Source organism: Mastigoproctus giganteus, chromosome 6 (genome assembly GCF_048544385.1).
Source record: "Mastigoproctus giganteus isolate SK-2022 chromosome 6, ASM4854438v1, whole genome shotgun sequence".
NCBI lineage: Eukaryota > Metazoa > Arthropoda > Arachnida > Uropygi > Thelyphonidae > Mastigoproctus > Mastigoproctus giganteus.
The window spans coordinates 81,410,072-81,437,681 of NC_143580.1; the positions used below are offsets into that span (position 1 = coordinate 81,410,072).

The 27,610-nt window shown below is 36.7% G+C and overlaps 1 protein-coding gene across 1 annotated transcript in view; it reads right to left on the reverse strand.

The window, feature by feature from the left end:
* The window catches only part of smo (smoothened, frizzled class receptor), a 289,675-nt gene that overhangs the window by 161,868 nt on the left and 100,197 nt on the right, over positions 1–27,610 (reverse strand). Inside the window, exon 6 of the mRNA XM_090376231.1 lies at positions 23,625–23,748. Coding sequence (XP_090232357.1) covers positions 23,625–23,748 — 124 coding nt within the window. The remainder of the gene's footprint in view (positions 1–23,624; positions 23,749–27,610) is intronic.

The window sequence follows — 27,610 nt, forward strand, 5'->3', positions numbered from 1 at the left end:
GAAGAACAGTGCCCATGGAAGCATCTGTAGAAGAGGCATACAGCAGAAACAGTACGTTTATGAGACAGCGAGTGGAGAGAGACCGTTAGAGATGAATCATGAATTAACCTAACTGCCCTCTTCTGAATGGAATCAAGAAGCCTGAGAGAGGTTTTGGGGGCACCACCCCAGATGTGGGAACAATATTCCATGGCAGGGCAGATTTGTGATTTATACAGAGTGAGCAGCTGTTTGGAAGATTGGTTGGTTCGTTGTTTTGTTGTTTATTGGCGCATTGACAATGGAGATCATAGTGTGTCACTATTTGGAAGAAAAGTAATGCCGAGAGCGAAAGAGAAAACCAAGTTTTTTAGATGCAGAGGAAGCAATATTTGTAATGTGCTTGTGCCAAGAGAGATTAGAAGTCAGGGTAATCCCCAAAAGAGATACAGGTGACCCCCACTTAACGCTGATAATTCGTTCCGGAAAAACAGAGCGCTAAGTGAATCCGCGCTAAGCAAGCACCGCATTCCCATAAGTTATGTATTTGTGAGTTGTGGTCGGTGCCATAGGATATTTCGTAATCAATAATAAACGGTAGTGAAAAGATGCACAAATGTCGGTCAAAATATTTAATATTCAAATATTTGTACACATAAAATATTCTGAATTACATACATATATAATTATGTGGTAACTACTTACATATCAAAAGTAATCTTAAAATTCCAATTAAAATAATGAATTTAATTGATTTAATTTAATTGATGAATTGAATCATGAAAAATGTGGGGATTTTGGGTTGAATTTTGGCCCCCTTCCAAATAAACTAAAAGGGGTATTAATTTTAAATCCCCGCAACGTTACCACACAACAATAAAGCCAACCGATCCTTCGCCGCTTTGAAAGCTTGCATGTTTTTTCTTCTTTCAATATGAAACTTCTTTCAGGCATTCGTTTCCACAAAAGTCCTGCTTCATCTATGTTAAAAACTTGTTGGGAAGAATAACACACAATACCCCTCTTCAATAATTTTAACAAGTTCTTTTTTGAAAGTTTCGGCTCCTTGAACTGCACTAGCGGCTTCTCCCTGGATTTTAAATCTATTCAACCAGCCCTTATCAGTTTTAAATGGTTCCACATTTTTTTTTTTTAGGCAAGTTTTCTTCAGATCATCATATTGGCTAATCTCTCTCTCTCTCTCTCTCTTTTTTTTTTTTTAATATTTAACTTAACTGCATTAACTGAATTCTGCATTGGAATACTATCTTCAATAAAATTAGTCTTTCCATTTCAATCCTAATAGCCGGCCTAGCCCTAGTTGCTTGCAGTGGAACAGCTATCTTTCCCGCTGCTAAAATTAATTCTTTATTTTTTTATAATTGTTCTTACAGCTAAAGTTGCAAGTCCTAAATTATGGCACACATCCGCTTGTCTTTGACCAGAATCGATTCGCTTCAAAACGTCTAATTTAATTTTTAAATTCAGTCTGTTTTTTATATTTATAGTCTTCGTACTGCGCCCAGACATTGTTGCTTTTTCATTCCTATTGGTCATTATTAGCTCTTCAAACATGTAACTGCATTGGTTGCATTAATTTTATGATACAATGTTCAAGTAAACTGTTCGTTACGCACGATGTCTAATACTGTACTGAGTGATGACTAGACTTCGGATAAATGCATATAACGCAAATATTACAAGAAATATACTTGATCATTTTTTAAAATGTTGATCTCGGAACTACGTAACAAGTCACTGTACTGCAATTAAATTAGTGTGCGAGAAAATTTCTCAAGTCAGCGTGGGAAACGTTTTAATTCTGTTTTGCTATTAATTTTCAAGCTATCGACTCCATCAAATGAAATGATTTCATTAAATATGCCAAAAATGCAATCTGTAAAAGAGCGTTATAGTGATCTGTGACAGTGTTATAGTGAGATACGGGTTATAATATAAGAACAGCGTTAGAGCGAATCAGCATAAAGCAAACCGCGTTATAACAGGGGCCTGCTGTATATCATTTTGCCTAGAAATCGGAGTGTCACTAAAGATAAGCATAGGAGCAGAAGAATTCTTTTTGCAAGATATAAGACAAGACTGAGATTTAGAAGGGTTGAAATCAACTAAATTGTCTTTGCCCCACTGGAGAAATACCTAAAGATCAGCATTTAAGGAATTGGTAACAGATTTTCGAGAAGCTGATTGAGCAGAACAAGTTTCTCAAAATGGAAAGTGGAATGCAATGTGCTATCATTGGCAAAACTATGGATAGGATTTCCAGTCAATGGAAGAAGGTCATTAATATACAAGAGTTTCCTCTTGTATATTATTTGTAAGAGTGGGGGAAAGAACTGAACCTTGGGGGACACCGGCATTAGTAGAGAAGTTAGAAGACAGAGAGCCATCTACCATCACCCTCAGTGAGCGACCAGAGAGAAAACTGGATAACCAATTACTAAAAACAGTTGGCAAACCATAAGATGGACGCTTGTTTAGAAGACCTTTATGCCAAACACGATCGAAAGCCTTTGAGATGTCAAGAGCAGCTACTTGTGTTTCACCGAACCTTTCCATTGAATTAGTCCATAAATGGGTAACATAAGTCAGAATATCACCAGTGGATCGACACTGGTGGAATCCATACTGGCGATCGTTGATCAGACGGAAGGTTTCTAGGTAGTTTAAGAGTTGGCGGTTAATTGATTTCTCCATTACTTTATAAAGAGTAGAATTAATTGCAATGGGACAATACTTGGAGGGCAGGGATTTATCAGCCTTTTTAGGAACTGGCTGGATATGAGCAAATTTCCAGGCAGAAGGAAAAACACCTTTGGAATAAGTAAGTGAAAAAAGGCGGCAAAGAATAGGAGTAATTTCAGGAGCACGGGTTTTGAGAACAAGTGGAGAAATACCATCGGGACCTGGAGCTTTCTTAGCATCAAGATTCGTCAAAATCCTTCTGACATCCTTTTGAAGGAAGACCACAGGAGGTATTGAATGGAGCATGTTGGGAATGGTGGGAGGTGTTTTACCAAGATCATTAATACATGAGTTGGAAGAAAAATGGGATGCTAGCAGGTCAGCTTTATCCTTAAATGAAGTGACAACAGAACCATCTGGTTTTGACAGAGGTGGGAGCAGAGATGGGCAAAAGTGATGGCCAATAGCTTTGGCAAGAGACCAGAATGCTCGTCTACCATTAGGGCAAGAAGCAAGTTTTCTACTCTTAGCCTGTTCAAACTCTTGTTTGGACTGATTAATAACTGCTTTACAATTGTTGCGAGCTTTGGTGTAGGCAGAAAATGAAACTGAAGAATTAGAAACAAGCCAATTACGATATGCAACATTTTTCTCTTGAACAGCCTTAGCATGGAAAACCAGGGTTTAGATAAAGGATGAGATTTTAAAGTGGAGTGTGGGATAAAGGATTCCATTCCTGCAAGAATAATTTCACTGACGAGATCTGAGCAAACGTTGACATCAGAAGTTTTGAAACAATAATCCAAAACAAGCTAAAGAAGAAAAGAAGTCTCACAGGCCGTCACATTATGCATTCTTGTAATGCCAAACATGAGGTCAGGAATAGCCATGAGATAAAGGTTCCATTGGAGAAGAGACAATCACCAAGTCGTGATCTGAAGTGCCTAAAGGACCTCTCACTTTGACCATGTACTTAGAAGGGTTGTTTGTGAGAAAAAGATCAAGCGTATTGGCTCTATGATCAGGATTGTCCTGTATTCTTGAAGGCAAATGAATAATCTGTGCAAGGTCATTAGTAATTGCAAAAGCCTCAGCATCTCGACCAGCTGGGTCGGTGTGACTAGAAAACGGAAGCCAGCTGTAGTTGTGAATATTAAAATCACCAAGGAAAATTACCTCAATGTTAGAAAAGTTGGACTGGAGAAAGTCAATTTGCAAAAAGAGGAAGTCAAAGAGCTCCAAGTGATTAGTGGAGATGGGAGAACGGTAGACACAACAGATGAATTTGACACAATGAGGTAGAGAGATTTTAAGACAGAGAAGATCAAAGAGAGGAGATTCCAAATTGCCAAATCTCTGACAGGGAATATCAGAACGGACATATGCACAAGTACTACCTTTGAGGCGAAAGGAATCATACAGCGAATAATTTGGGCAGTTGAGATGAGCAGTTGTTGAGTGAACTGATAACTGAGATTCTGTGAGGAAAAGTAAATGGGGTTTGGCACATTGCAAGTAGTGGCATGTGTTGCAAGAAAACAAGTATATGAGCTTATGCAGCAAAAAAAAAAATAACTTACAAAACAATCCCCTCTAAATGTTTGTCCAGTTCCTCCTTATATTTATTTTACCTATCAACTTCCACAACGACATATGGAAGTTTGTTCCAGCAATTAACCACCCGCTGGCTAAAGGCAAATTTCCGTACATCTATTGTACATCTGTCCTTCCTCAATTTCAATTTATGCCCCCTGAGGTTCATAATCTGAACAATTGGAAGAATCTCATCAGAATTCAGCATGCTCAACCCATTCAAGGTCTTATACACCTCAATCAGAACCCCTTGCAGGTGCCTAGTCTCCAGCTGCTGCAATTTGCAGAACTTAAGCCTCTCCTGGTAAGAGGATCCCTTCATTCGCCTCACCAATCTTGTTGCCCTTCTCTGTACATGCTCAAGCAAATCTACATTCTTCCTAAAATGAGGCCTCCAGACCTGCAATGCAGTACTCAAGGCATGGCCTGACCATTGCCTTATACAGAGGGACAATCACCTCCTTTTCCCAGCTAGAAAAATTCCTGTATATCATTGATGACAACATCCCATGACATGCCCTGGCAGCCTGTCTGCATTGCTCAGAAAACTTCATATCTGACAGCACAATTACTCCCAGGTCTTTTTCATTTTCTACCACCTTAAGTGTAGTACCAAACAGTTGGTACATTTCTTTGGGATAACTCCTACCCATATGCAGTACTTTGCATTTTTCAAAGTTAAACTTCAGTTGCCACTTCTCAGCCCATCTGCCCGAATTTTTTAGATCCTGTTGCAGTAAAACACTTCCATTACTGTCATTAACAAACCCTGCCAACCTTTGTATCATCTGCAAACTTCGATACTAAGCCTGATACACCTTGATCAATATCATTGATAAATATACAAAACAACAGTGGACCCAACACTGAACCCTGTAGGACTCCACTAATAACATTAGTCCACGAAGAGCAGCACCCATTGATTACTACACTGTCTTCTCCCACTCAACCATCCTTTTATGCTTTGCAGCAGCTTAACCTTAATACCATTCTGCTCCAATTTGTACAGTAGTCTTCCATGCGCAACAGTGTCAAAAGCTTTCCTGAAATCCAAGTATATGATATCAAAATTATTTTTTGCATTCAGTTCCTTTGTAACCACATCATAATAACCAAATTTGTCAGACAAGACTTTCCCTTAACAAACCCATGCTGTGTCTGAATTTTTGCTGCAGTCTTGTCTAGATGATCCTGCAATACATCTTTAATCAGTGACTCCATTATTTTACAAGGAACAGAAGTTAAACTAACTGGTCTATAATTACTCGTGTCACCCTTTGATCCCCCTTTGTGAATTGGGGATACATTTGCACATCTCCAGTCTGTGGAGACCTACCCTGAGTCCAAGGATGCTCTCATAATTATGGCTAAGGGTTTGCTTACTTCCTTTGCCGCCTCCTTTAATATAACTGGATAGATCCTATCCACCTCAGGTGCCTTTCTTATGTTTAACTTCAACAATTTTTCCTCCACTTTGTTTTCAGTTATTACAAAATCATTAAGCACCCTGTTATAATTTGATAACCTTGTGGCATTTTCAAACCTTAATAACTCCTCATGTGTGAATGTAGATGCAGAATACTCATTCAGTTTGTTTGCTATCTGAGCAGGATCATCAACAGTCGAACCATCGATATCAAGTGGACCAATCAGATTCATCCTCTTCCTTTTAGAGTTGATATAAGTAAAGAAATCCTTGCTGTTTTTCTTAGCATCCTTTGCCAAAGATTTCTCGTAATGTGCCTTCGCCTGCCTAACCTCCTTTGTGAATTGATTACAGATTAGCTTATATATATCATAGCCTTCTGTGTCGCCTGATAATTTTTATGCATGCCATGCATTTTTTTTTTCTCTGCCACCATTTAGGCCTAAACCTTGAACAATATTTCTTAATAGGTACAAAACGTTTAGTAGCTTCCACTATTAATTCCTCGAATGCTTCCCACTTAGAATTTGCTGTTGGTAACATCACCAGTCGGTCCCACGGTACAGAATTTAAAAACTGTCTGAGACCACTGTAGTCACCTTTACGGAAGAAAAGACCCCGTCCTTTACCCCTGATGGTAAAATTATATCTTTAAGGAAATCCTACATCAGTACCCTTTGATCACTGCCACCTAATGGTTCCTTTATCTGCAAATTCTTAATACACGAATGATCACTGCTGATAACCAGATCAAGAGTATTACCCTCTCTGGTTGCCTGTAGAACATGCTGCTGCAGAAAACAATCATCCAATAAATCCACAAAAGTCTTACTAGTGTGCGAGTGACCAACCCACTAAGTTCCAGTCAATATCTGGGAAGTTAAAATTCCCCATTATAAGACATTCTGATTTACTAGCCCACTCTATTTCTCTGTACAATTGTTCATTGTACTCATTCCAGTTATTAGGCCTATAATACACTCCTACTCTTATATCTGTATGACACCACGTCTCTGCTATCCCAACAATCTGCCTTTGATGTCTTGACCAACACTTCAAATTCATCAAATTTATTTACTATACTTCTGGCATTGGTATTCATGTACCTATTCTTATTATTAGTTACCCTAACACATCCCATATACCCACCTGTTTCACGATGACTGCCATCAGTCCCTGAAACCCCCAACACATCTTGCTCCAGGCTGCTGCTTATTCTAATAGAAGTAGTGCAAGAATCATCTACACCTCTGCCTGCGGCTACTGTTAATCTTATTAATCCGAATATTTGCTTAGCAAATATTCTCGCTTTGCTTTGCTTATCTAATTAGCAACTAAGTGTATCCCATCCCTGTAGAAGCAGTCTCCCCTATTAACAAGCACAGACCAGGCTTAAAAAAAATTCTATCCCTTGAGCCTGCACATTCCCTCCAGGGCCGAATTGATTGACAAGGCTCTCATCACGTACTCCTTCCTATCAGCTGGGCAGAATTGCGGACACTTTCAAATTTAACCCTAACTCATGACTTTTTTGCAATATTGACCTGTACTTGTTAAGTAAATCTGCAGATCTCCTACTCTTAACGTCATTGGTACCAACATATACAACAATATCACCCTTTGTGCCCTTAAAAGATCATATATGCTTTACAATGTCATCAACTTTTGCCCTTGGCAGACATACCCTGGTCCTATTCCATCTACCCTTTTTACACAATATATTCCCCATCTCCCTGACAATAGAGTCACCGACGATAACTAACTCCTGTGGGACCAGCACATTCTGCCTTGGAGATTGCCACTGTGTTGCCTGATGCCCAGGAGTGAGCTCTTGCGTTGAGTTGGGCAGCTGAGAGCCTGAAGGGCCCCTCATATTAATTTCTTTGAGGGCATCTACCCTACACCTCAAACTGTCATAGACGTCCGTCAGAATGCTGAGTTGACGCCTAATTTCTAGACACTCTCTGCACCTGGCGCACACACAAAGACATCCTCCTTGGCCAGATCATGTTCCGTTCCAGAGAGTTCGGCAAACATTTTACAAGTTGCACATGTTTTTAGGCTGTGAAGCGTTGGAGAATGGCCCCCCCCACCCCCTCAGTTCTCCCACAAGTCACAGCACTCCTGCCAATTTGTGCCTGTTGCTTTCCTGCTCCAGTCTGGGGCGTGATATTTTAAATTAATAAGATCAATAAATTTAATTAATTGTCAATCCAATACTATCTAATATAATCCTAAATGCAGGGATGCAAATTACGCTATATAATTTTACGTTAGAGCTACCTAGTTACCACAATTAAAGTCACCTTATGGGATACCAGTAGTGGTTCTGACTTCCTATAAAGAAACAGTTATACTAAATTTTAAATTTTATTTTATTTATTTTTTTAATATTCTATTCCTTTTTACTTTTTTATTTTTTCCTTATTTTTATTATTATTTTAATTATTTTATTATTTGTTTATTTTTTTCTGGTGCTCTTGGTTTGGGTCACTCAGAGTACAGGATTTATTGCTAGTATCCATTGGTATAGCACTACCCCCAGTGGGTGTGGGATTTCACCCTTAAGGACGGACAATGATTTTAGTGCTTGAGGTCCACCAAGTTTCATGCTTAGTTGTGGCCTACCTCCCCGTGGTGTAAACGGATGTAGAGGCTTTCCGTGTGATTGCCTTCCTTGTGATTAAGTGGCCAGAAAAAAACTAAACAAAACAACATCACACACAGCACAAACATAACACCACACACATTTCTGGCCTTTTACAGAGTTCTGTATTCATCACAGTTCAGAGTTAAACTTATGGTCAGGTGCCACTCTACATAAGATATTATACGTGTTTGTTGTTATTTGGCTCTTAGGAGCATTAGCAACTAAGGCCATATTGCTCCGGGAATATGCGGTGGCCATTCTCTTGAATTTTCTGCATCCTCCGTATTTGGTGGTGACAGGTTCGAACCCTGGTCTAATCAAGAAGCATGTGCTACGCACTGCTGCTCCTTCCCACCTGGCTACGGAGGCACCTATATTATACGTGTGTGTGTGTGCGCGCGCGCGTGCGTGCGTGCGTGCGTGTGTGTGTGTGTGTGTTATTTAAGGTGGTCCTGGCCAAAACTATAGTAATCCCGCCACATAAGATGTGTAGATATCATACTGGACAAAAGCCAATCAGTGTACTGATGTACATGTACTATTAATGTTGGGTTACGTTGTTAGTGTTGAGAGACTTGCCTCTTAACCCAGATAATTGCAACATATACAACCACAAGCACACAAATTCTAGTACACCTATCAAGGTTTCTATTAGACACATGGTGTCTAACATACGATAAAAGTATGAATTTTAAAGAATTTAAAAATTACGAGCTTTAGAAACATGTGAGCTTTAAAAACGTTATCTCGTTTTAATTTTTAATACATGAATTTAATAAGATAACTATAGAATGGAATGTGCACTTTCCTTTCTTAAGCAAATTTTAACACGTTTTTAAAGCTCATAATTTTAAAATTTATAACTACACTAAGTTGCGAATAGCTACTAATCGGAATTTAAAAGTTTCATAACCACAATGTACCTGTTATAAGTTTCATGAAACCAAGAGGATTACTATGAAGTGAGTGCTGAAAATTAAGCTATGCTATACTTATGATCTAGTTATTACATCACAGCACAAGGAATCCTTAATATTATCAGACAATAAAAGTCTTTAAGCACAGAATCAGAAAACCATGGCACAAACACACAGATTCCATATTAATTTCAAAGTTCAAAATTTATCCCTAACACATTAGAGTTGTGGGTTCATTTCAAATTAAGCTGCATCTGAATAGAGTTCCCGAACACTACAAAAAATCATTCCCTACAAATTCAGAGCAACAACTCAATCATATGTACAGCCTTTTGATAGGGTAGTTAGGACACTGTGTGTACTGTGTAATAGCTGAGGTGACAGGAAGTTCCCTTCAACTCCACACATATCTCTTGGTGGTACTAACCCTGCAGAGCCAGACAGAGTGTGTGTGGTGAAGGGTTCTATATGGTGATACTATATGTTGTATGAGTGGTCTCTGAGTTAACAGGGAGGAGCAATCACAGTGATAACTGCTCTGTCCTTTGCCAAAAGGAGATGAGCAAAAGACAGTTATTGTCATTGTATGTGTCATTGTACATTACAGATGGGGGTGGACCCTTTGCTTGGTGGGATACAGGTAAAGAGAAAGAGGAGGAGGATCTCGAAGTATGAAATAAGGGGACCCACAGCCAGGAGAAGTTCTGCCCTGCAAGGATAGAGGTGCATGGCAAGAAATCCCATGATAATAGGGATAGAAGGGGGAGGAGTTATGCTTTTGTTTAAGATGCACAAAGAATCAAAGGCACTGCACCCAGTTGACATGGGTAGCCAGTGTAATGTTGAGTCATTTTAGTGTGACATAAGCTCCAAGAAAACAACGAGAGCAGGAGTATGTTATAGGCCAAATAAATGTGACAAGTATAATTAACAATTATAGAGACAAATAGAAATGGCCAGTAAATCAGAATACTTTATAATGGCAAATTTTAACTTTCCAAATACCAACTGGAACTTGTGGATTGGTCATTCACAGCAACAGAACTTTGTGGATTTATTAAATGACTGTTTTCTACACCAGCATATTAGAGAGGCAACAAAAGAAAGCAATACTCGATCTGATCATAAACTGCAACACTTCATGGATTAAAAATCTCCAGATAAAGGAACCTCTATGTGCCACCGATCATAATATATTGATGTGGGATTTACTTAAAGATATAAGTACTGTTAAGAGAAAAGGGAAAAGGATTTTGTTTTCATAAAGGTGACTACAATGGTCTTAACAGTTTTTAAATTCTTTTCAGTGGGATTAACTGATCTTAATAAGTGCAAATTCTAAATGGGATGTGTTCTGGGCAGTAATCCTAGAAGCTACTAAGTTTTATATATCAACTAAGAGATATCATTCAAGGTTTAGACCTAAATGGATGTCTGATGAACTGAGGAGACTTGGAAGAATTTAAATTAAAAATACCACAGTAAAATAAGAAATGGGTAAGTACAATAATAACACCAAAATTTCCCAGTACAGTCAGTCCTCGTATAGCACGATAGTTGTGTTCCTAGAAACACTCGTGTAATGCAAAATCGTGCAATATAAACAACAGGCCCTATGGGAAAAATAGGGTTAGGTGCCGACCACCCAAGAATGAACACACATTTGTAACCAAAACATTACCAAACACAATAAATAATCGTAATAAAATACTTACTTATTTTATTACGACTATTATGTAATAAAATATTGCTAATGCTTTTGCTTCTATCATAAGAAAACTTGTTTTTTGTTTGATTTTCTATCCAAACAGATGACAGCCGTTCCATCTCTTCCAATTCTTTGTGTCTTAATCAAATGGATTTTAATTACACTTTGAGTTGTTCCTGCTATGAAAGTTGTTTTTATTTTCTCTGCATTCTTTGTAATTCTCGGAATTGCCTCATTTAGGTCTGTAGCACATGCAATATCACATGGTCTTTCATTTCGCTCAAAGCTTTTCACAATTTCATATTTATTCTCTATCGACAGAGGCGGACTAGCCATAAGCCTTACCGGGGAAACCCCAGTGGGCCGGAGGCCGGTTTGATTTTGGCCATAAACCATAGTATGAGGCCACTATAAATTTTCCCGGGTAAGAATTTTTGACCCAGTCTGCCTCTGTTTATCGATATTGCTTTTCTTTTTCTCTCTGAATCTGCAGTGTCTTCACCAGGACACTTCCTTTTCACACCTTTTAAGTATTTTACTAATTTTTAGGGAATAAAGCACAATTACAAAATGAGGAGGCACGCTTGATACACATAAACAAAGCTGCGTACGTGTAGCAACTGAATAAACAACACCATAAAGGCAGAGATACACTATTAACACCTCACATTTTACTAAAGCACATTTCTGGGGGTTACTACCATAAAACAATAAAAACAATTTCCAGTTGCATTTCTGCTAGTGGAATCTGTTATAAACTGGTAGTAAACTCGATCTAATTGCATTTGCGATAAACCGATAGCTGGAATTGTGTGGGTTTTTATGTTATTATGGTGAAATGTGTTTCCCCTTCACTGATATAAAAAACATAAATACATTTTCAGAATCTTCTTTTCATTGCTATCGTGTTGCGTTCGGTTGGGGTGATTCTGCGTTCGACTGCCATTTCTTGTAAACACAAAGGCGAATCACGCATAAGCGAATTCGGTTCGTGTTATATAAGATATCGTTCCCCCATTTATAAATCGTGTATGATCGAATTCGTGTAGTGTAAACACATGTTATACGAGGACTGACTCTATGTACTACTTTATAAAATTACATTATTTATTATGTTTTATAGTTATGTTATAAAAACGTGTTAATATTTTTATAAATTTATAGTTTAGAAATGTAATAAAATGATTAATTATTTAATTAATCATATTCCTGTGGAATTATAAAAAAGACTATCAGAGAACATATTGATGAAATGAATACTGAACAAAGTAAGAAGCAATTTCACCTACTTGATCATATAAATGCAAATAATAATTGCACTATTAATTTGAAACAAATAGTTAACAATTACAAATAATTTTTGAGTAATGAAAAAGTATACTTAGGAGCTTGCAAAAATGGCTCCCATATTCACTAAAGAATGGGGCTAAGAAAGATTAAATTTCATTTTCAACCATGAAAGAGACTCCTAAGGAGTCTTTTCATGGTTGAAAAAAAAAAAAAAAAAAAAGTCTTACATGTCTCAGTGCACAATCACTTCATATTACCTTGTTAGCAGTAATTTTGAGCCAAAATGAACCTTAGTACTTTAGCACCTGCCCGCATGAGAAAAAATGTCTAATCATATGGACACACAAATCTGTCTTTTAAGGTATGATATGCAATTCTTGAAACCAGGGATTGGAGCCAGAGCCATGCAAAGAAATGACACATAATCATGGTTTTATGATGTTTATTGAGGATGTGCTTGCTATTTGTTTCTTTTTTGCCATACCAATTTCACAATATATATGAAGTAGGTACAAGGAATGCTATGGTGGTGGAGCATTTTGATATAATCCATCATCTTGAAACAAGATGGCCCCACTTTAATTATAACATCCACTTAGAATTTTGATATTTACAGTATAAGTGTGGGTGTCCTAGAATATATATGTGAGGATAGTTTAATTTAGTTGGTTGAACAGATGATCCTCAACCAGGGCCTTCAAAAGCCAACTAAAACTTTAGCATTACACCACTGTCAAAATGTTTTATGTATACTACATACTAGTATTAATTTATTTTTTATTCATTATATATGTATTATATTTATGTAGGTTAAAAATAAAACACTTTTTTTTTTTAATTAAAAAAGTTTATTTCTGAGCTTTAAATACTCCAGTGTTGAAAAGGGTGGGTAAATTTTTGATGCCGAGAACCTAACCCTGTAATTTCCCATTGACTCCATTATATGAAGTTTCCATTTGTGTCGATTCCATTTGCACCTGTCCCCCAAAGGAACCTAACCGTGGCATAAATCGAGGGCTACCTCTATTGCCAAATTTCAAAGAAAGTTGGTGAATTTTGCAAGTGATGCAATTCTTTTGAGCATCACTGTGTATACACACCGTGCTGTTCTCTTTCCATTAACAAAATAAATTGTTTTTACACCAGGTACTTCTTGATTAAAACACCACTAGATATATACAGCAAGCCATTATTTCCTCATAGTGCATGTGAATATATTTGAACGCGTATATGTCCCATTTTGTACAGAAGCAACTTTTGTTCCCTCAAGAATAGAGTGCATTACATATTTTTAGTTTCAACAACAGGAAAATTGCATGTGCATGCACTCTCACATAAAGCAGTGTGTTCCATCTAAGGAACTTATGTAAATAGTTGCTCAACTAAAGTTGCTAGTCTGTGACTACTTTTGGCATTAATCAGCTCCTCACAACATTGCAGAATTTGAGAACAGTAGGAGTACCAATCCAAGAAGGCATCCTGTGTCACCTAAGACTTCTTGTTTGACTTCCAGTACATAGGTAACATGGCTTTGTTTAAGCCTTTCATAACATGTGGTGTTTCAGCGTGGTATAATACCACACTGGCTCCAATTTTAAATTGCCTGACACATTTGCTCCCAACAAAAGTGTCAGCCTGTCTTTTGATGCTATAAGCTCAGGAGTCAATTTTTTTCATGGACAATGAAGGTTCTTGAGGGCAACTTTTTCCAATAAAGTTGCCCATTTCATCAGCATTGAAGATAAGATCTGTAGGATAACCACCCTCCTCTACTACGGCCTGAAACTCTGCAGGGAATGTGGCAACCGCCTCAGCATCTGCACTTGCTGGTAATTTTTGCACTTCTGCATTTGGTTTTGCTTTAAAATCTCATTAACTAGCCCTTGCTAGCCAAAAATATTTCATTGCACTGACCTTCTTTCTTCTTTAAGTTTTCAAAAATCGACTTAGTCTTTTCAGTTATTACAGCTTGGGTCAAGTAAATGTTTTTTTGGTTCAAATCACTGACCCAAAGTGTCATCAATTGCTCCATTTTTTTAAAAATGCTTACTTCTGGTGTAACACTTACTCTGGTAGCACTTTGTATCGATTGTTTTATTTTATCAGCATTCTTCATAATTGTAGTAATAGTCGATGGAGACATATTCATAGGCCTACACGCATTAGAGCAGCTTTCACCAGCTACCATCACCCAAATAACCTCCATCTTGTCTTCCAATGTGATAGATTGATGTGCTTTTTTCACTTTCATTTGCACTAGGATTCATTGAACTTTTTACCAGACATCTCTTTATTCTATTAAATTAAAAACTTTATTAATTATTTAACACACTGTCTAGTAGATTGGTAAAAACTGCACATGGCTATCACTAAAAGCACAATTAATAAAAAACGTTAGTGTAATAAATTTCCAACATGTGTAAATGGTGTAAACAACAACAAAATAAATGCTTCACCGCATCCATGAGTGGATACTTTGAGGGTGGGAAGCTTTCTTGTCTCTGACTGGCTATTATACGAACACACTAATTGCAGATTGGCTAAGATTGTGGGTGAGGTTCTCATCTGTGATTATCATAGATTGTTCTTCATCAAGTGAACAGTGCATGTTACGTAGTACAGTGCAATGGCGATAAATTTTGTTTGACATTTTTAAAAACTTTCAATTTATAAAAAAATTGCAAAAATAAATATTCATGGCCTTGTATTAGTGACCGGTACTATTGTGAATCAGTGCAAATCAGACCAGCATAAAATTACATCATCCACCTCTAGCAAGCTCTCTTAGATGATGCCACACACTATACATGATTTTGATACTATAAACCAGAGCTATGCTCAATACATTCTAGGTTGATTTCAATATTTGTAGAAGAATAAGAGAAATTTACTTCAATATGATACATAGAATACTTCCATATGCTACTCTTTTTGTTATTATTTTTCTATTTTTTACTGTAATCATTTTGTGTTAATGTTATATTCGTTTTAATTTCTGGAGAGTAACATACAAAGTGTTCTACATATCATATTGAGGTAAATTTCCCTTTTTTTCTCTTATTCTTCTACAGCTATACATGATTGCATCACCCTAGCAGCAGTATAAATACAGTGCATATGCCAGCACTCAGTATTCTCTGCTATTGCAATAGCTAAGTTTTCCAATTAACACCAAGTAGGAAAAGTGTTGCTGCTGCTTTGAATGCAGAGGGACATTCTATGCATGAAAAAATCTAAAAGGATTCACAGTAACCAGTCAACAGTGGCAGGTTTTTTAAAAAAATTATGAGAAACTGGCAGTCTAAACAGAACAAATCAAATGGATGTTCATGAATATCTCCTGTAGCGCAGGGCAGATTTCTAGTCTGTCTCTGTGTCTGAAACAGAAGATCCTCATCAACGGATCTCAAAACAGCATGGGAAGAGGGTAAAGGAGTAAAAACAAGTACTGTTACAATACGTAAACACCTTTTCTTGTTGGGATTAGTAATATGTAACATATTCATGAATTTTATGAAAGTATTTTTTAATTTCACTAAGAAACAGATTTTAGGGTTGGTGTGCAGGCTGATTCTGGGGGTATGGGGGGGAGTGTATGTGGGCCACTCCTCTAGTGGATATCTGGATTATTTTTTGGCCCCCCAACACATGGTCTGATGATGGGTATTGTAAGACGCCTAAAAGATCACCTTATACATATAGAGATTTAGGCAATTAGTTTAATAAACCATATTATTAATTTCATGTGGCATTAATTATAGTAACCTTAATCGAAAACAACCACGTAATGTCCTTCCCTAGCTATATTTCTTTCTTAAATAATTGTCTTTAAATGCAAGAGGGTGAGGTGTGAATGTTTAAAGTAATTAAATTTTAAGCCTTCATACCTACACTTTTGATTGAATAATCAATGCCTACACTCAGCATTACAAGGGTGATTACCAGAATTTATGATCCGACTAACAGTGCACCAGTATGTATTTCCTATATATCCACACTCAACGTCATTAAGCGATTATGGATTACTGTACCTATCACTGTGGTATATTTGTATAATTGTAAATAGTGAAAACCTAACAGTAAAATAAATAAGAAAAGATATTTTGTATTTGGAGTAGAGAGAAAGCAGAAATTTGATATTGAATGTTAAATGTAAAACATATTTTATTAATGCCACGACATCTATTTTAGGTGGCACCTGTGGCAAGTGCCTGACTTGCACACCCCTAGCATCGGCCCTGCAGCAACAATTAAAGAATAATCAGAAATGAAATCAGAGACACAGATCACAAACATCATAGAGGTTTAAAAATGATGAAGTGACCATATTACAACACTCACGGTGAATTTTGGAAGTGTTTATGCATAAAGTTACGGCTATTCATATACAATTTTAAAAAAATAGGAACTACAGATTAATCTGCTGAAGAATAACAAGAAAAATTTCTCACTTATGCCCACTTCAGATTTGCCAAGGATCTCCATCTAATCAGCTGAAGAATTAAAAAAAAAAGACAAAAAAAAAAAAAAAAAGAAAGAAACATGCAAACGGATATTATCCAAAGAGCTTACCCATTTTAGGTTCTTGCAAAAACTCATAACCACAATCTTAAAAGGTTTTGTTTTTCTAAATAAATAAATTTCTGTTTATACTCTGCATGGTTGGGGCTAGATGATATATCAATTGTATCTGATTTATCAGAACATCATAGTGGCATAGTGTTTGGAGTAAGGCACTGCTGGTGGTTTCCCACCTCTGCGCCATAAGTACTCTAGTAAAGAAATACAGTGCTCTGTAAAAGCCAGAATTGAATGTAGTGTGTAGTTTATGTTAGAGTTGTGTTATCAGGGCCGCCGCAAGTTGGTAGGCGAGGTAGGGCTTACGGATGGCAGTTCAAGAGGGCACCAAAAAAACCTTTTGACATATACAAGTAGGACCTCTGTTTAATTAACGAACTTCTTTATAGCGAAATTTTCTATTTAGCGATATATGCAATATCACATATTCTTTCATTTTGCTCAAAGCATTTCATTATTTCATTTTTTTTTCCCTTTATCAACAGAGGCGGACTGGTCTTAGCGGTGAAATCCCGGTGGGCTGGAGGCCGGTATGATTTTGGCCATAAACACTTGTATGAGGCTGCTACAAGTTTTCCCCAGTAAGAATTTTTGACAGTCTATAGGTACCGCTTTTCTTTTTCTCTCTGAAGCTGTAGTATCTTCACCAAAAAACTTCATTTTCACACTTTTCTCAAGTATTTTACTCATTTTTAAGGAATAAAACACAATTTCAGTATAAAAAGGACAAAAATGAGGAGGCACGCTTGATGCACATAAACAAAACGTGTAGCAACTGAATAAACAAAGCACTAAAGACAGAAACACGCTATTATCCCCTCACGCTAGCTCACATTTTACCAAAACACATTTTAGAGATCACTACCATAAAACAATAAAAACAATTTCCAGTTGCATTCCTGCTGGTAGAATCTGTTATAAATGGGTAGTAAACTCGATCTAATTGCATTTGTGATAATACCGATAGCTGCAATTGTGGGTTTTTATGTTATTATGGTGAAAAGTGTTTCCACTTCACTGAAATCTTCAATCGTTTGAAAAACATGAATACATTTTCAAAAACTTCTGTTCTTTCAGTTTGGGTGATTCCCTGAGTTCAACTGCCATTTCTTGTAAACACAAAGGCGAATTGTGCACAAGGAATTCGGTTTATGTTATATACAACATCATTCCGCTATTTATAAATCGTGTACAATAGAATTGGTGTAGTGTAAACACGTGTTATATGAGGACTGACCATACTATATACTGTATTTTAATTTTTTCTCAGGGTAAGTATTTTTTGTGTTACCATGTGCAACTTATTTGTTAGCATATGCTTATAGCTTCGATTCTCTATACGATTTCAGTTTTTTAGCATTGCTTATAAATATCACGAAACTTACCTCCTAATCCCTATGGTTAAAATATAATGAAGAAATTAAAATGAGAAATTAAAAAATATTAAAAAAAATTCCGAGGGGGAAAAAGTGCACTCTTTTCCGCTTGGATCGTCATACATAAAAATTAACGATTATGAAACTAAGAATGAGAAGAACCAAGAGTCCTAACGTTGGACTTTTGCAGTTCTGTCATTAGTTGGTTCATTTAATCGGGAAAGAATTCTGAGTGTTATAAAGGTTAACTCTAGCTCCCGTGGTGCATGGTTGGCACACGCCGGAAATTTTACATGTTATCCTGCGAGGTTCGGTCGGAAAATCATTCAATGGCTAAAGCTTCGTGTATTAATAAGAGTTTATAACTGGAATTCAGTTCTGTTAATATTATTGTAGAATCTGTTTGAGTGTTATAATTATGTGAATGCGAATGTTGGCCGAGTTCTGTGGCTGAATAATTAGCATGGAGGCTGGTTTGGTGATATAAGCTCTGTTATTTGCAGTTTTAGTGGATCCAAATTTGCCGTTAATACTACCAATTTCCTATGCATTAGGGTACCTACAGACGCTCCGGCTTGCCTCCAAAGGCCAAGTTTGTACAGTCAAACTGAAGCGAGTGTATGTAGTGCTGAATCTAGCCCGGAAGAAAATTTGAGTCTCTGTGTAAATTTGAGCGATGACAGATATTGCCCTGCACAGACCTGTAGGTCTGTACATGTAGATGTGGTTTCCCAAATATGGCACACACAAAGAACCATGTGAAGGTGCACTCAACACTGTAAACAAATTCCCTACTTGATAAAATTGTTCTATAATTGTTATCTTCATAAATTCTGATTGTAATTGGGCAACTGATGTCGGTAGTTTCCAGATTCTGGATTATGAGAATGAGCAAACAGCATGTTAGAAAAAAAACCAAACACAGTGACCAAAGCAAATAATTCATATTTAATGCACCTTAAATTCTTCTTCACTACCCTTACTTAAGCTGTATGAAGAAATTCTTCTTCGCTATCCTTAAAGATAATACTGTATTACTCGGTTTGAATTGTTACAATATATTTTTAAAAACGATTTTACAGATACTTTTTCCAAATGTATCAGTTGCACTAAGAATTTTTCTAACTTTACCAGTTTCAGCTGCCTGAGGTGAACTGAGTTTTTCAAAATTAAAATTAATCAAAAATTATCTGAACAACGACTTTCTAATTTGGCAATGATTTCAATAGAAAATGACCTTTTGGAAAAAATAAACATAAATGAAATAATTAATAAATTTGCATTTCTTAAAGCAAGGAAACATAAATTTGTATAATTTTTTAAAAAATTATAATTTTCCTTTTATTTTATTATTGTGATAGAATATGATTACTGTGATTTAGAATTCAAAGTTTATTTCCAGAATTTCAGAATGATTTCGTTATTTTTGCTTGTTGTTTCATTATATTATATGTGAAATATTTTGTAATTATTTTCTCTTTTAATAAATGAATGCTATTTTATTTACGGCTTATTTTATTTTTTAATCCAAATATTTTGGAGTGGAAAATTTTATTTTGTTTATTGGCGGCACATAGGGTAGCGGCAGCCCTGTGTGTTATGTGTTGTGTTTCTGTTTACTTGGCCACAGCACCCCCTAGTGGGACTCTACATTGCTCATCACCACTGGGAGGTGAGCCAGGCAGTCCATTTTCTCTGGTGGCTAGTCTACGCCAGGATCACCCGAGCTTCCTGGACAAAGACCAAGAAGAGAGAGAGAGAGAGAGAGAGAGAAAGTGACTCAGGGTGATAGTAAAAGAGTGGGAGTTAAAGCAGGTAAGAACTAGGTAGATAAGGAGAGAATGCATCCTCCAGCAGGAGAGAAGGACTAAAGAGTTTGATCTCCCTGGGTTGGAAAGCCCACCCAGATACAGTGAAAGTAGAAATATTACAGGGCTAGAGTGCCCTGCAAAGCAGAGTTCCAATTTGTTCCTGCCCCACTTTACAGTATACAGGTGAAATGGTCAAGGATACAGTAACCAGGGCATCAGCAATGTCTTCACATGGTGTTAAGTCAGCAGAATGATGTGTCTTTCCACTTGTGGTTTTGCATGGTTAAGGAAGGTAAATTCTTCTGCGGTTTGTTCTTCTGTATGAAAATGTAGCTTGGGAAAATGCTGAAAGTTCCTTGGAGTGGTATTTGTTGTTATGAAAAAGAATTCTTCACCGCAAGGAAGAGAACCTAGTGCTTGAAGCATCTTGCATCTAAAACGATGGTAACAATGATAAATGTAAAGGACTCAAGTTCCCAGTCCTCAGGCATACTGTAATTGCAGAGTGCATTTTCTATAAGCCCATGTGCTGCAAGTTTAGAGTTGAGTGATCCATGGCCAGTGATTATATATGTGGCATAGAGCCGTGGTTAGAACAATGGGGGAGGTTTAGGATAGGTGAGTATTTTAGTGTGTTAGGATAGGTGAGTATTACATTTGGAATAAAGTGTTTTGTTACACTGCCCTTAGTTGATTGGTTCCATTAATTTTGAAAGTATTGGATAATATGTGCTGAAATATTCTTTTTTCTCCTGTTTGAGAGGATTAGAGAGGTCTAGGGGTTGTACTTGAGAATTGTAGTAGGGATTGATTTCTGATGACAGTCACAACAAAGTGAGTCATCAGCCACCTTGTTGCCAATCTGATCCAATTAACACATTCGCTGCCGATCACGCACCAGCGCGTGATGTCGCAGCAGTATTGAAGAGCCGATCATGCGCTGGCGCGGGATGTGGCATCATTACCCAGTAGCCAATCACGCGCGGGCGCGGGATTCACTAGACTTTTGTATGAAGTTGTCAACTTCAGTTGGCATTGTGTTTCTGCTGTTTATATTTGTTTTGGCGTCAAGTAAAGGGTTTAAACTATATGTAGTTGTATGTGGTGTTGAATATTTTGTTACGTGACGTGAGGAAAAGCCTTGTAATATGAGTTGTGCAGATGACAGTTTAGCAGGCCAGTCGGGCCCGAAAAGAAGGAAAGTGCACCATAAAAAATCCCTTACAGATGAAGAAATTGCAGAAATATTGGAGGATTTATCTGACGTATATTCCAGTGACGTCAGTTACGACGATGAAGATTTTATCCCTCCAAAGGACACTTCGGATTCGGAAAGTGTAGATGAAGAAGGTATTGTGGAAGAGGCTACACTTTCACTGCAGGATCCCTGTAAGTTGGAAAACGTCGTGTGGGAAAATGACGTAACATCGATGAAACAGTTTCGTTTCACAAAATCCGAGTCTTTGCTGCAACCCGTGCCAGGTGAGAATCCAATAGATTACTTTCGTCATTTATTAACCGACAATATCTTGGATGAAATAATTACACAAACAAATGTTTATGCTCATGAAATACTTCTTCCCAGAGAAAATAAAGAACATTCTCGAATAAATGCATGGAAGGACACCACTAGAGATAAATGCTGGTATTTTTAGGATTAATTTTACATATGGGAACCATTCGACTGAACCGCATACAAGATTATTGGAAAACAGATAAGCTGTTCGGATTACATGTATTCGCAGACAACATGAGCAGGAATCGTTTTTTATTATTACTGCGGGCCTTGCATTTTGCAAAAAATCCAGAAAAGAAAGAGGTATGTCCACGGGATCGCCTATATAAAATTCGGAAAATGGTGAATCTGTTCAATGAACGAATGTCGGAAATATATTATCCAGGACGTGAGATTAGCTTAGATGAGTCTATGATATTGTGGCGTGGAAGGCTTGTTTTTCGACAGTACATTCAAAATAAACGCCATAAGTACGGCATCAAGTTGTATATGATCACAACGCCTACTGGCATGGTTATCAAATTTCAAGTGTATACCGGTATGTTGGATGATTCTGGTGGAAAAGGACATGCACAAAAAGTCGTCATGAACTTACTTGATGGGATGTTAGATGTCGGGCATAGCATATTTATGGACAATTATTACAATAGCTATGAACTCGCTAAGTGTCTCGCTGACAGACAAACACATTGTACTGGGACAATCAGAAGTAATAGGAAAACATTTCCGAAAGAGGTTCGAGAAAAAAAACTGAAGAAAGGAGAAACTTTATCAAGGTGTGCCCGTGGTGTAATGATTGCTAAGTGGAAGGATAGAAGAGATGTCAGTTACATATCTACAGAATACCAAAATGATATGGTGGAAATGCAGAACAAACGAGGCGAACTGAAATCAAAACCATTGCCTATAATTGAGTATAATAGGTTTATGTCAGGCATTGACAAGCAAGATCAAATGCTTGCCTATTATCCTTGCGAAAGGAAAACCATTAGGTGGCCTACAAAAATATTTATGCATATTTTGCAACTAATAATGATAAATGCACACCATATCTATAATAAATATTCACATAACAAGGTGCAACTTTATGACTTCCGTTTATCAGTGATCAGATCTTTATTAAAACAGCCATCTGATCTCCCTCATACTGTGCATCATGTACCTGAACTGGAACATGTGCTCAAACCACGGGAAGAAAGAAAAGGTGGAAAGATATTGAGGAAGCAATGCAAACGTTGCTATTCCGAAGGGAAACTTAAGGATACAATCTATATCTGCAGTGTTTGTGAAGGATCACCCGGCTATTGCTTAGATTGTGCGAAAATTATACATAAGTAACATTCTGACACACAGTATTTATAATCTGTATTGGTTCGGTATGAAATAAAACGTATTTCTTAATGTTACCATGTTTTTTGTTTTATTATTTACAAACTATATTATTATGTTTTTATGTCACGCGCCAGCGCGTGATGCGGCATTTAAAGCCAAATTTGACCTCCAGTGCCTATCACGCGCTGGCGCGTGAATCTCAAAATCTTTTGGAAACTGCTTATACGACACTTAAATATTGATATGGTATACCGAACAATCCCTTATTACCAATTTTCAAGCTTTTTGGTTATGGAAACACAGTCGGCTTCTGGCGACAGTCTCCGCCTTCTGTGCCGCGCTATTGACGATAGCATGCTGACTGATGACCGGCAGCGAACGTGTTAAGTGTTAAAATCAGCTTGTGCTACGAGTATTTAATATACTCATAGCTGTATGTCTTTAGAAACAAATCTGGAAAATTATGGACCCGGGGGCCAGAAGTCTTTCTTTCTACTGTGAGTTGGGAAGATTATGATATGTTTACATAGAAGGCATAAATACAGAGCTACTAACAGAATTTAAATAAAATTTTAATTTAATTTAAACTTGGAGGGAATTCTTTCAGAAGGGAATTCTGAAAGAATTCCATTCCTTTGTTTATTTTAATATCATAAGTATGACCTCTGCCCATTAGAAATAAGAAAATTTGAAATATTTTTAATATATCTTAAATAATATTAATAATAAAGAAAATATTTATTACCTTTGATGAGAAAAAAGCCACCAGCTAACAATGCTACTGCAATGGGAGCTAAAAGAAATCCAGCTCTCATGCCAGGACTAACAAAACCAACAAAGCAAATTCCAGTTAATGAATCACCATCAACCTGTAATAAACATTATATTATAGTTTGAGTTGAAAATGTTATTTAAATTTCACATAAAAGTTATAATTTATCATTCAGAAAAATGTCTAAATAGCAAGAATAACCAGGAATAATCTGGTGGTGGAATAGCTGTATAAAGGTTCTAGTGCAATCAGTGAGCCAGTCAGACCAAACATGCATCCAACCAAAAACTGCATTTATAGTTTATTGGTGAATTGGAGGGTAATAATAATAATAATAATAATAATAATAATAATAATAACAGTAATAATAATAATACTGTCAGAAACCTAAATAATTATCCAATCATTAAAATAGCCATGATCTGATCCCAAATATATTTTTTTATAGCCAAATCTATTCGAACTAGTCACCAATCAGTAGTAGCAATATCCAAAATTCAGTCAACAGCATACAAATATTATACAAATAAAACTCTTCTTTTATTAGCATTACTTATTAATTTATATTTTTATTGGGATTTTGCTGTTAATTTTACCCTCTCACACAAAAAAATTGTGCTTGTACTGTCTCTGTGCATACTATGGATTAAGAAGGAAATGTGGAGTGGCACTGAAAATGTGAAGGTTAAGAATGCAATCTGAAGCAAACAGACCTAAGAATGCCTTTGAAAATGGGGGGGAGGGGGGATTTAGGTTAACTATCATCAGTTATCAAATGGAAAGCAATCAGGAAGAACAAATAACATCCAGATGATGTTAAAGAAAAATCTGAGGTTTACACATTAATTCTGTTAACTGGACAAATATCTACTCAAAGAAGAAGTGTTTTGTGTACTTATTAATGATATCGATGAGGGTATATATCAGGCTTAATGTCCAAGTTTGCAGATGATACAAAGGTTCACAGGGTTGTTAATGATAGTAAAGACAGAATGCTACTGCGACAGGATCTAGAAAAGTTAGGTAGATGGGCTGAGAAGTGGCAACTGAAGTTTAATATTGACAAATGCAAAGTACTGCATATGGGTAGCAGTAACCCAAAAGAAATGTACCAACTGTGTGGAACTACACTTAGGGAGGTGGGGAATGAAAAAGACCTGGGGGTAATTGTGCAGTCGGATACGAAGTTCTCTGAGCAGCGAAAATGGGCTGCCAGAGCAGGTCATGGAGTTTTGTCAATGATATATAGGTATTTTGCTAGCAGAGACAAGGAGGTGATTATACCTTTGTATAAGGCAATGGTCAGGCCACATTGAGTACTGTACACAGGTCTAGAGACCTCATTTTAGGAAGGATATAGAGTTGCTAGAACGAGTTCAGAGAAGGGCAACAAGATTGGTGAGAGGAACAAAGGGGTGTGCTTATGAAGAAAGGCTTAATTTCTGCAAGTTGCAGCATCTGGAGATAGGCACCTATGAGGTGATCTGATTGAGGTGTACGAGGCCTTGAATGGTATGAGCAGGCTCAATGCTAATGGGATACGTCCGCTTGCTCCGATTAAGAACCTGAGGGGACATAGATTCAAATTGTAGGACAATTTGAGGGGACATAGATTCTAAAGACAGCTGTAGAATAGATGAGCGGAAGTTTGCCTTAGTCAGTGGGTAGTTGATTGGTGGAACAGACTTCTATCTGTTGTTGTGGAAGTTCATAGCTTAAATAAATTTAAGGCTGAACTAGACAAACATTTGGAGTGACCAGATGAGTGAAATGGGAAGGCTTTTATTTTATTTTTTTATTTATTATTTTTTTTTTTCGGCTGACTCTATAAAGTAAGCTTGCTTTATTGCATCATATGCCTCAACTAATGCTAAGGTAACTTTAGAATTTGGCTATATAATATTGGATATATGACCTTCAAGTTACATTTCTGAGCAAGAGGAAGAGTCCCAACAGCACTGAGCTTGCTCAAACCATTCAAGGCCTTATACACCCCAATCAGGTTTGCTATTTAGTGAAGAGATCTCATATTCCAAATGCACTTTGCCATGAGTTGCCTTGGTATTTCGTTACTTTAAATAAATGGCAATATACTGATCCAATAGAAGTACAGGCATACCTCGAATAACGAATAGGATGCGTTCCACGAAATTACTTCGTTAAGCGAAACTTCGTTTTCAGAGGTAAAAATACTATGGCCAGAATAGGGATACGTTCCTACGTAAAGAAAATGAAAAGCTTTTTTTTCGAACAAAGAAAAGTTTTATTAAATAAACAGTCAACTTACATACAAAGTGAAATCACATTTTAAAATACGAGTCTAAAGTTGATTGTTTATGCTTTTTTTCTCTTTCATTTAGCAATTGCCTATACGGAGTTATTGCATTTAACACTGATCGCTTAACAATAACACTTCTTCCTAAATCAGGATCATTTTCACTAAAAAAATTTGAAACGTTTTCAATGTCATTTAAGCACCTTTTTAAATCTTTTGTTAACACTTTTTCGGCAGGAACTTCTTTAACTTCGTCTTCATTATCTTTGTCTTCGTTGCTAACAAGGTTTTCTAAATCTTCCACTGAAAAACCATCATCTTCTGCATTCAATAAATTTCTAACATCCTCTTCATCGACATTTTCGAAACCTAGTGATTGAGCCATCTGGATAACTTCATTTCTAATATCTTGGATGTTATTTTCATCTTCTGGTATAATTTCTGGCCATATTTTGCGCCAAACTCCATTTAAGCATTTCTTAGTGACTTCTTTCCAAGAACTATCAATATTTTCAATTGTTTTTAATGGTTTAGTTTTTCCAAAAAGTTTTAACTGTCATTTCCTCTTTATCCTCTAGTTCAGTTAAACTGCTTAATGTTCGACGCAGATAATAAGCTTTAAATGATGCTATTACTCCCTGATCCAATGGTTGAATCAGGGAAGTTGTGTTTGCTGGAAGAAACACAACTTTGACAGGAATGCATGTGTCCAACGTTTTAAGATCAGTAGGATGTCCAGGAGCATTGTCTAACAACAAAAGAGCTTTTTCTTCAAAGTTGTTTTTTTTTGACAATACCGTTTTACTTCAGGACAAAAGTGGTTAACAAACCAATCAGTAAATAACTCCTTGGTAACCCACACTTTTCTATTTGCTTTCCATATTACAGGTAAATTTATTTTCATGTTACCTTTTAACGCCCTCGGATTTTCTGAATAGTAAACTAATAACAATTTTAATTTATAATCGCCAGAGGCATTTGATCCAAAGAACAACGTTAAACGGTCTTTGGCTGCTGTGAACCCAGCAGCTGATTTTTCTTCAATAGAAATGAAACTTTTTGTTGGTAGCCGTTTCCAGAACAAACCGCTTTCGTCAAGATTGAACACCAAATTTGGAAAATTTTGACGTTCAATTATTTCCTTTAGTTTTTCTGAAACTTATTCGCAGCTTCTCCTGTTGATTTTACACTATGAATCCTGGCCCGTTTTTTAAATTTCTCGAACCAACCACGAGAAGCCCCAAAGGTTTCCGTAATTTCTTCAGTTTGTTTAGATTTCAGGTGATTAAACTGGAATATTTTTTTTATGTTAAATGGGGCTTGAAATTGCCGACTTCGTTATACCGAAGCTTCGTTATCAGAGGTAACGTTAACCGAGGTATGCCTGTATATTGTTTTTTATTTAAAGTGTATGCCACTACCTAGACCTGGGTTTTAACACCTTTTTTGGATCTAACTGGTGGGAAAGTAGGCATTGTGAAGATCTGATCAATGTGTCAAGACATATCCACAATATGTGAGATAGTTTTTTCTAGATTTTTTTTTTTTTTTTTTTTTTTTTAATGAAAACCCCAAGCAAGAAAGGTATAGTACTTAGAACTGCAGATGGGTTGAAGTTTGGGAAGGTGAAAGAAGATACTTGCTAACATTACACTTAAATTTCTATAATAGCAATAGTATTCAC